Here is a 10,367-nt window from a genome sequence, read left to right on the forward strand (position 1 = left end):
CTAATGTGTTTATTTATGCATCTGTAATAATAATCTAACATTGATGATAATATAAATCTGTAAGGGACCATTCTTCATAATGAGTATATTTTGCTGGTCTACTATATAACATTCTCAATACGGAAAAAAAAAATTTCATCATTAAACCAACTATATTCACTATTATCAATAATATTGAATTAACAACTATGAATAATTGCAGAATGGGTGAGTACAGGGCTCTGTGTGAATGAACGGGTGTTCTTCTCTGATTGGTCAATCGTCCTGCCAATCATCCTCTACACTGTGTGTGTACGCGCTTATGCCGGGGCTGTCAATCAAGAAGCGCACGAGCGACTGCAGGTGCAAAGCTGGACTCTGGGCTAGGCGCTGCTGGCAAGCCGAGGATCAAACACACAGCTCATGGTAAACGCTGCGCTTATTTGTCATCGCGGGCCACGTTAAGCCTCACAGTTGCAACGGATTTTATTCGTATTGTTTATCGCTTTCCATATCTTGGATTTTGAAAGAAAATGTAGTGGTAAAAAAGGAAGAGTAACCTTCATTTGACACAAGGTTAGCTGGGATGCTCCGCTAGCGGCTGCTCGTCGGTTCCGGTAACGGTCCGCTGTGGTCGCGTTAACGGTAATTCATGCGTTTTCAAAGGTTAACGTTACACCTTGGGAGCTGTGACGCAATTATCTTTAAAATCGTTTGGTCTTTATTATAAGTGGTAGCTGAGTAATGAGTGACACTAAAGGCGTGTGCTACTTTAAAAAATGATTTTTTTTCTCCAGCTGACGTGAACCAGACTGTCCATTTAAAGCAGCTCGGTCAGCGAGCAGCATCCCGAGCTAACCCTCGATACTCTGCGCTGTGGATGAGGATGTCGTTCAGGCCGTTTACATCGGGACCGTGTTGTGTTCTCAAACGGGCAGGTCGTCCTCCAGGCCCGAGCGGGTGTCCGAGAGCCCGTCGGCCACTACAAGGCAGATTGTGTCATATCGTCATTCATCATGTGTTCGGACAGCGGGGCGCTGCGTGCAGGTTTCATGTCGTACTTATGGGACATGATAGTTAGTTTAGCCGACGCTTAGCCTGTTAAGCTGCGGTACTTCCGTCTTTTTATCTCGCGAGGGGCGGAGTTGTGCGGTCCTTGTCCGACCAGTGTTATTGACACAGCGTGGAAGCCCTGGAGGCTGTGTCTGGGTATATTGACACAGCCTCTTGGCGAAACGGCTGCATGTGTTTACACCCTGAGCATGTCAATACCTGACATCATACAGAAGACGATAACTACTGATGAACCCCAGCCCGGTTTAAACGAGGAGGCTGCATTCCGCTGTCATCTGTATGCAGATGGTCTGTCAGAAGAGTAATGATGGTCCCCGTCTCACTTGTATGTGCATAGTTCCTTTATATTCCTCACAGATGTGCCCCAGCATGGTCTGTTCGTCGTGATGAGATTTGTGGATGAGTTTGGAAGAGAGCAAACCAGATTCAGTTCTACGGTCCATCGACTCGATTTGTATTTTCAGTATTTGACAGCTGCCCGGCCCACTTGATACATGTTCTCTGTCTTGCCTTTATTTCTCAGACTTGTACACCTTTTAGCATTTGACATAATGCTTGATTTATTATATCATATTTAAATAACGATAAGTCTTTTGTGTTGTCGTGTTTATCCAGAAGCCAATCGTTTTTTTTTCATAAGCCTTCATGTTTCTTAAATATGCTAAACTTTTATTTACATTTCTTTCCATCTGAAACCCAATTGAAACACGTTCTGTATGAATTATACAAAAAAATGCAAATTGATGAAACGTGTGGTAATCTGTCACATGTCCTAAACTTCAACTTCTGTCACAAAGGCGGGATTGTTTAATTTTTCTTATTTATTTCAACCGAACATGAGACGCTTTATCCAGGGACAGGGGAATTGTGTATGACCCTGCATCCACAGGGAGTTGACACCGAATAGCGAGTTCAGGGATTACCTAATCTGATGTTATCAGATACAACAGCCCCACCATTCGTAGATGATTATAATGTGTAGTTTTTGAGAAACTGTCAGGGAGGCTTTGATTCAACACTGGTGGTTTTTGTGAGTGTCACCTGTGGTGGTGTTGTGTTATATTAAGGTCTTTCTTTTGTTGCATGCTGTTTCTTCAAGCCACTTCCTTGTCACTGATTAATATGAGATCTTAATCCTTGCATAGATGGCGTCTGCAAATGCCACACACGGACAGAAGGAGTCCTCAGACCAGAACTTTGATTACATGTTTAAAATCCTCATCATTGGCAACAGCAGCGTCGGAAAGACGTCCTTCCTTTTCCGCTATGCAGACGATTCATTCACGCCAGCCTTTGTCAGCACAGTGGGCATCGACTTCAAGGTGAAGACCATCTACAGGAACGACAAGAGGATAAAGCTGCAGATATGGGTGAGGAATGTGCACATTCAGACGTGGGGGGGCTCGTGAATCAGTCGCTGACATTTTACTCTGAACTCCTGAAGAGTGAAAAGGAATTTAAAACTCTCATTGCTTTGCTTATTGCTGCTTTCTGCATTCAGCACCACCGTTCTGTCTCGACCACTGAGGAGGGTAACAGGTGGTGAAGTTTATGCCACACTTTATTTTACATTACATAATTACTACATAACATTCATACCTATGTTTTATATAGTCTATTATCGCCTGCAACTTAGAACTATTGCCTTTATCTTTTCATAAGGAGCTGTTTATGTCTACATAGGAGCTGCATTTGTACCGCCATGTTTCGACAGTAGCCCAGAACGATGAGCACAAAACGATTCTTTTAATTATCAAAGAATCTGTTGATCCTTTTTTTCTATAAAATGTCAGAAAATATATATTTAAATATCTCAAAGTCCAAGATAACAGCCGCAAATGTCTTGTTTCGTTCAACCAACAGTTCGGAATTAAAAAATATTCAGTTTAAAAATAGAAAACACTGGAATCCCAGAAGTTGCATCCAGATCGTCTTTGCCATTTTTGCTTGAAAGGTGCCTCAAACAATACAATTATCAAATGCATTGTATCTAAATATTCCATCAACAAAATAATAAACGTATTGTTGCAGCTCTAAAGTACTTTTAGTTGGACAGAATGAATGTACATTTAGTTTCTCATCAGTCTGACTGCCTGTTTGTTCTGCTGCCCCTTCACATCTGTGGCTGAAGTGCTTTCTCTCACCAGTGTTTCTAATGATTACCAGCTGGCCCCGACTCATTTCATCTGCTGCGTCATGGCAATACTCTTGAAGTGTTCTTAACACGAGCCGTAAAGCCTGTCCCTGACACCAATTGCTTCAGACATGTGGGGGAGCAGCAGAGGAATACCTCATGGTCATGGGAGTTTGGCTTCATGTCAAACCTCCAAATAATCAGGAAGCACGTGCAGAAGGCCTCAAGCCTTCGCAGGTGCTGGGTGACGATGATCTGCACGAAAAGACAAATACACCCCAAAGCTTATTTAGGCCTACATGGAAATGACAATGTTGAGACCACAACCTGAGCAAGAGCATCTCTGGGTGGATGGAAACCTCGTCATGTCCATGAGACGAAGGTAAATATATATTTACAAAAAAAGTATTTCTCAGTAAAAAATGATTGTTTGTGTAGGACACTGCTGGCCAGGAGCGCTACAGGACAATCACCACAGCTTACTACAGGGGAGCCATGGGCTTCATCCTCATGTACGACATGACCAACGAGGAGTCCTTCAACGCCGTTCAAGACTGGTGAGTGACACCGCAGCGTGCACGTCGGTGTGCATGAACTTTGAAACCTATCTCATTTTATTTCTGAGCCCTCCGTGCTTTCTGAAACTACTTTTAGCAGCTAAGACGATATAGCTAAACACTCTGTTTGTGCTAACAGGTCGACCCAGATCAAGACCTACTCATGGGACAATGCCCAGGTCCTCTTGGTGGGGAACAAGTGTGACATGGAGGATGAACGAGTGGTGGCCTCCGAGCGGGGCCGGCAGCTGTCAGAACAGCTGGGTGAGTACAAACTAGATGACACGTCTCTGGTGCTTTTACACTCTCGTGGCTCCTCTCCTCTCCTGCAATAGTTAATTAATATTATATATAATCGTGACCATATAATAACATTCCTATATATCTTTAAGTAATAGTCGAATTCCCCAAATGTGGGTTGTATTTGGATTTTGTTTGTTTTAGAGGTTGTGTTTTGTCAACACATGCCCCGTTTCATATCCTTTTGTAAAGCCCCTTTCTATGGCTGGAACACTGCATGTCATTATGAATAAGCTTCTTCTTGCCACGTTATATTATTTCACATATTTGAAATGGATGTTGGAACAATTTAGGCTGAAATAATTGTAAATCAAAGGCCGCTATGCCAATGAACCATACTAACACCAGTTAAATACAAACTATATTTAAATTTGAACATGGGTCTGAATATCAACACGTCAGTCTTTGTAAGGCAACTTCAAGAGAGCTGGTTTTAATTTAGTCAAGCGAGCTTTCTGCTCTCCCTGTTGGAACATGTACCATCAGAAACACATCGCTCTGGGAGTGATCCGAGTGGTCAGACTGAGTCATAGTATCACATGCAACTTGACAGTAATTGGACCTAATTTCAAACCACCTATTAAAGAGGTTTAAGTATGATCTGAAAAAATAAACTTATGAATAGATTTAATTTATAAATACTCGGGGGGAAAAGTGTTGAGGTTTGAGATGCCAGTCTGACCGTAGCCTCGATGTGTCCTGACATGATGAGATAAGTGGATTAACTGGGTAAGCCCCACATCTGAACAATACGTGTAACCAAAGCCTCTCTGTGTCTCTCTCACCCCTCCCGGCAGGTTTTGAGCACTTCGAAGCAAGTGCTAAAGATAATATTAACGTGAAGCAGACCTTCGAACGGCTGGTGGACATCATCTGTGAGAGGATGTCAGACAGTCTGGACAACAACGACCCGACTGTTAGTGGTTCTAAACAGGGACCCCAGCTCAGCGAGCAGCCACAAAGGTCCCCTCAGGATTGTGCTTGCTAAACATGACCACACACACACACACACACACACACACACACACAATGTCTGCTGTCCTAAAACACACAACGTTCTCCTAGACACAGTTATTACACACAAACACTGCCATACAGAGAACACAACCTGACTGCTTCGTCTCTCCAGGCCTCTCTCTAAGCATTCTCCACATGAACCCCACCTTTCAGTCACAGAGATTATGGGATGATTCTAATTTTGTTAGAGGGGTGAATAACATTTAACATAGGTCCAATTCCAACTCCTCTTCCTTTCTTAAACACGACCACGCACACACACACAATCCTTATCTTAACAGACGCCAGTGAAGGCTGAAACTCAATCATTCCTTGTTGACGTGTCCGCTATTGGGTTTTACGATAAGAGGATGAGGATCCTCCAATCTCAGCCGACTAACGTCTCAAACCTAAATGGATACAAATTTGTTTTACTTTCAGTTCCATTGCAAATATAGATTTGCTACTGTAATAGCATTGCTGTTTTGTTTGAGTTTGTGGGTGTGGTTTTGAGCATGTGAAATCACTGGCCCGTGTCAGTGTTGTGAGTGAGTTTCTACAAATAGTTACGGTCCAAGTTTGATGTCCAAATGGGGTCATTTGAAAGTTTTGGTTTTTTTAACTATAGGAACAAATATAAGAATAGCAAAGGTCATGAATATCTGTTTTTAAATTATTTGTTATTATTATTTCAGCAAAATTTGATGACAAAGTAAAACATTTTAAAGTATTTGTTGTAACTATTTGTAAGACATTCTGCAAAATAGAAAGATATGGGATGTCTCACAACCTCATGAGAAGAGTGTATACATGTTTAAACGTCAATAGATATGCGAATGTAATAAATACATAAATAAGTATATTATACTAAAATTATTTAGGTTATCGGGTTCTGTTGTCTTTAACCGGTTCTGGTGGGACGGTTGTTTGTACGAGCTGCTGTCTGGATTAAACTGATCCGTCCTACAGTACCGGCACTCGGAGGGACCCAATGGGGCTAAAGGTTTCACAAGTTAAGACCACAACCCCATTCTCATTGTAGTGACTTTCATTCACTGTGCAACATGCACTCAGGAGGAAGGCATGTGACTCAGTGCAGGCGCAGACCTCTCCATCAACTTCAGATAGTCACGTATTTGTTGGTGGAAGATATTTCCATCTCGACGCTATGGGGCAACCTTTTGTTTGGAAGCATGTTAAATATCAAATTGTGAGTTCTATCTCTGATGCAACGGTTCGAGATGTGTCCGCTCGTGTAAAACAGTACTAAACCTAAGTCGTGCAAGGCATGGGGAAATATTTTCAACATTTAAGTTATTTCAAAATAAGGCTTATTTATTTTGTATTATTTATATCTTCATTTACTTTTAAGAAAATGTTCTTCCTAGATTATGCATTGCAGTCTGCACTGTACTTTTTAAGCAGATGTTGAATAGTATTCAATTGCTTAACCTCTCCCAGCTTTGAAATGAAAATGTATTTGTGTTTACAGTGAATCTAAAGCTTAAGATGCTTCCTCAAGAGGTACATTCAAAGTTTCCAGTTTAAAAGTCTCTTATTATATCGGCGCAGCTTTGGTGAGAAGTGTGTTTGTCTTTTGATATCAGTTATGTAACTTCCCGGACGTGTTCGTGGAAAAGCAGACTGTTCTCTCCGCACCCAAATATGAGCAATGTACCGCCCTGCTGCAGGTTGGTAATTGCGTACTGTACGTGGGTGTGCGACTGTACAGTTTCTGTAAAGGCAGTCTCAACAATAGTTCCATCTCTGAAAGCATATCAACATGTTTAACATGTTTGGAGCCAAAGAAAGTGATTGTTAGAGTTTGTGAGACTTGCACTAACCCATGTGGTAATGCTTTTCTCGCAGCTTCAAAGAGGGAAACGGTTTAGGAAGGAAAGTGAATACTCTGAACACTTTGTTAAAACGCTGATTCTTACTGCAGTGCTTCACTTTTGACGTTTGTTGATTTTTTTGTTTGTTACTTTACTGTGTTTTGTAAACTTGCCGGTGACTTGGGAACACTGTTCAACTCGCCTCCCGTAAAGAACTCTTGTAAATAGGGATTTTCTGCCTGTCGGGTATTAGTTGTGTGAATTGTGCTGTAATTATGTAATGCCAGATTTGCTAAAATAAGGAATCAATAAACAAATTCTATAAGCTGGAGTTTACTTGGGTTCAACAATTATTTCCACAAGTCACCAATTAAGTGCACGTGATGTTTCAGAAAATGGTTTGTAGTGCATGTGCCCAGCAGAGGGCACACCACTGCAATAATGTCCTGTTTTCTACCCTGAGAGTTGTTTGACCATCTATGGTTTGGTTCAGCTTTCCTCTGCTGCACATTATACAACACCCACACATCAACTGTATCAGAGAAGAGCATGCAAAGTTATGAATGTATTCACTATTCTTGCAAATGTTCCTTTAACTAATAAAGCGAGCAGAGCCTCCCATATAGTAAGAAACTGAACACTGGGCTTTAGTAATGTAGTGAATTTAATAAATGTCAGGTAGAGGCTTGAGAGTCCATTACACATGGATAGATAGGTCTTCTCAGCATGTACACATACGTTCATGGAAGTTTGGTGACTGAAGAACTACATGGCAGCCACCATAATGAAAAATACAATTGTTACTGTACACGAAAGCAACAAGACATGCAGTGTTCATTTTTGCAAAGAATGAAAAGGAAAAAAAACGAGACGTAAGACCATATGTAAAATAAGAAATGTTTCAGTAAATAAAATATATTTGTCATTGCTAAGTGCTTGTAAACAAGTAGGCATTATATTACACATTGGGTGACAGCACGTGTTGACTCCCTGGTGTTTGGTTGCAGATTGTCCAGCTCACGCCTATAAACGCCTTCCCACAACAGTCCACTTTATAGCAAGATGCTACATGGCTTCCCAAAAAATGAGGGCAACAAATGAAGTCTTTTTGCTGCGTAACACCGCCAGATGTTCCTGAATCCGAAGAGGCTGCAGCCCACACCTGCTGCTGGTTAACCTGACATTATTCCAGTAGACGTGCAGCTCTCGAGGTGTGCAAATGTCTTCTGTTCCTCAGTTAACATGTTCTGGAGGGCCTCATATGAATTCTCTGATAAGGATTTGTGTGTTCTAAAAGGTAGATGTCCCGCTTTACACACGCCTGCATCCTGGGAGCACACTCCGAGCCCTTTACCAAAACATCCACGAGGAGCTCCATTGTGAGATTTAGTAAGCCTGGACCTGGTTTGGTAACAGCTGACATCCGCTGCTGACATGGTTCATCACCTTCTGCTTCAGCTGGGCCACTTGCTCCCTGAGGACGCTGGCTGTGGAGGCCAGATCGGTGTTTTGCGTTTTCAGGTTCTTGACCTTGTCCTCCAGCCGAGAGATCCTCTCCAGTTTTCTCTTGCGACATTTGGAGGCGGCTACCCTGTTCCGCAGTTTTTTCCTCTCCGCCTTGATGCGCTCCTGGTTGTCCATGTCAATGGGAGACATAGGCGGACTGTCCCTGAAGCACTGCATGTCTGGCACAATCTGAGGCTCGTCCTTCACCAACCCGGCAGACTGGAGTCGTGACAGAACCGCCGCAGCCGCCGCCTGTTGCTGCGCGCTGGCCAGATGAGACGGAGGCGGCGGGAAGGGGATGGTGTCCGTGGAGTAGTTGATGGAGGTGGCGCCCAGCGGACTGGCCGCATAGCCGTTCAGAGTGGTGTAAACCGGAAGGTCTGTTGGCTGAAGCCCGCCGGAGCCGACTGCGTGCGCTGATCCGAGGAGCTCCAGCCTGTCCACGGAGACGCACCCCGCTTCGCTCAGCTGATTCTGCTTGTGGAGATCCTCCAGCGCCTTGACGAAGCCTTCCGCGAACTCCTGCTCGTCACTGGCGGACTTCGGGTAGAGGAATTGGGAGGCCGGGTTGCCGGTAGTCACCAGACCGTTTGACTGGATGATAAGACGCTCCAGGTCTGGAGAGGTTAGTTTCAAGAGTCCCAAGTCCGGGGAGTTGAGGAGTCCGTCATTGTCCCGCAGCGGGTTTGTTTTGAGCTCGGGGTTGTGGTGCTCCAGGTTCAGATTAATATCCTTCTTCATCATCGTGCTCTGGTAATAGATGCTGGAGACCCTCGGAGTGTTCGCGGTGCCTAGGTAGAGGGTTGTTTCCATTCTCCACCCTCACATGAGGGAGTGTTGAGCGTTACGCATTAACGCTCTTTCGGCAATCCCATCCAAACAAGAGGAAATCGGCTGATCCTTATTCTTACGCAATCCTGTTTCCTCTTCCTCTTCTCGCGTATCAGTCACGCTATCAGACGACCACTGTTGTGCCTGAGGGGCTCTGAAGGGTCTCCTAAGCGCGCGGGCGATATTGTCTTTTCCTGATGGCACGACTGCTATGCGCAGCTCCAGACCTCGCTCGCTTTCTAGCCCTAAAAATTCCATTATGTCACTCCAGAGCGCGGAGATTGGCCCAAAATGACGTTGGTTTCCGGTTGAATTTGAATAAGGGGCCGACCCGGTCTTTATTGCCATGGAGACTTCGGGTAAACTACAAACAGTGCAATGCATTGTGGTTTGATGTCATAGCATAAAAAAGCTCACGGTCGCCAAAAGAGAGCAGAGACTGGGCGGGGAAGGTGTAAGAGGCGAGGGCCGAGGGAAGAACAGAGGAACATGACTTGGAGAAAGTAGTCCTTCAACTAAGGCACTTTCAAAAGACTTGAAAGATATATAGAGTTTGATGATAAGCTATCATGTTAGATTTTATTTCATACGTTTAACACACACGTTTACTGTAATATTGTGGCCAGGATCCGGAGCAAGACATTGGTCTTAAACTCTTAAGTTGAAAACCAAATTCAGATTTTTATTCCACTGACATTGGTCTTAAACTCTTAAGTTAAAAACCAAATTCAGATATTTATTCCACTTCATCAGCCTTCCAACACTCATGTGAACGCCTCTTTCCCCAGCTCTTTATGGATCCATGGTCACATTGAGGCCTCACACAAGACCAAGAGAATGAAATGAGGTGATACAACGTCTCAGTGCTCTGAAAGTGTTTCTGGAGAAGCACACTCGAGAAAAAGGGAAGGAAACAGTGAGAGTAGAATGAGGAAACCATGTGTGTTCTATGATTGAAAGTGTCACGTGGAAATTGGTTGAATGGCTTGTGGATCTTGCGCATGTCCGTGTCTTCATTTATACAAATTGTTCCAAATAAATAAATATATAATTAATTAAAATACAATAGAACAGAAACTAATACAACAGAGCTTTGTATAATAGAATATATCATCATCAGAGAACAGGAAATAATAGAATATAATACAAACTGGA

The 10,367-nt window shown here is 43.2% G+C and overlaps 2 protein-coding genes across 3 annotated transcripts; one reads left to right on the plus strand and one right to left on the minus strand.

The window, feature by feature from the left end:
* Positions 1-329: 329 nt before the first annotated feature.
* Positions 330-7,206, plus strand: rab3aa (RAB3A, member RAS oncogene family, a). 2 transcript variants are annotated; one of them, XM_056421750.1, is made up of 5 exons: positions 330-405; positions 2,199-2,423; positions 3,626-3,744; positions 3,884-4,008; positions 4,842-7,206. In XM_056421750.1, exons 1-5 carry the CDS (start codon positions 403-405, stop codon positions 5,030-5,032), a joined length of 663 nt encoding a protein of 220 aa, XP_056277725.1. In that variant the 5' UTR covers positions 330-402; the 3' UTR covers positions 5,033-7,206. The 2 variants fall into 2 exon arrangements, with proteins under 2 accessions (XP_056277725.1, XP_056277726.1); XM_056421751.1 differs by lacking the exon at positions 330-405 and having other exon boundaries at positions 651-2,423.
* A 314-nt stretch (positions 7,207-7,520) lies between these two features.
* jund (JunD proto-oncogene, AP-1 transcription factor subunit) lies at positions 7,521-9,538 on the minus strand. Its single transcript, XM_056421749.1, has one exon. The coding sequence runs from the start codon at positions 9,192-9,194 to the stop codon at positions 8,262-8,264; it is 933 nt and encodes a 310-aa protein (XP_056277724.1). The 5' UTR covers positions 9,195-9,538; the 3' UTR covers positions 7,521-8,261.
* Positions 9,539-10,367: the final 829 nt, after the last annotated feature.

Source organism: Pseudoliparis swirei, chromosome 8 (genome assembly GCF_029220125.1).
Source record: "Pseudoliparis swirei isolate HS2019 ecotype Mariana Trench chromosome 8, NWPU_hadal_v1, whole genome shotgun sequence".
Classification (NCBI taxonomy): Eukaryota; Metazoa; Chordata; class Actinopteri; order Perciformes; family Liparidae; genus Pseudoliparis; species Pseudoliparis swirei.

What these genes read in the sequence shown, in the direction of transcription:
- rab3aa (XM_056421750.1), top strand. An exon ending in GGATAAAGCTGCAGATATGG is followed by an intron (nt 2,424 to 3,625) that starts GTGAGGAATGTG and finishes TTGTTTGTGTAG; the next exon opens with GACACTGCTGGCCAGGAGCG. An exon ending in TTCAACGCCGTTCAAGACTG is followed by an intron (nt 3,745 to 3,883) that starts GTGAGTGACACC and finishes TTGTGCTAACAG; the next exon opens with GTCGACCCAGATCAAGACCT.
- jund (XM_056421749.1), bottom strand. Translation starts at nt 9,194, where the DNA reads ATGGAAACAACCCTCTACCTAGGCACCGCGAACACTCCGAGGGTCTCC.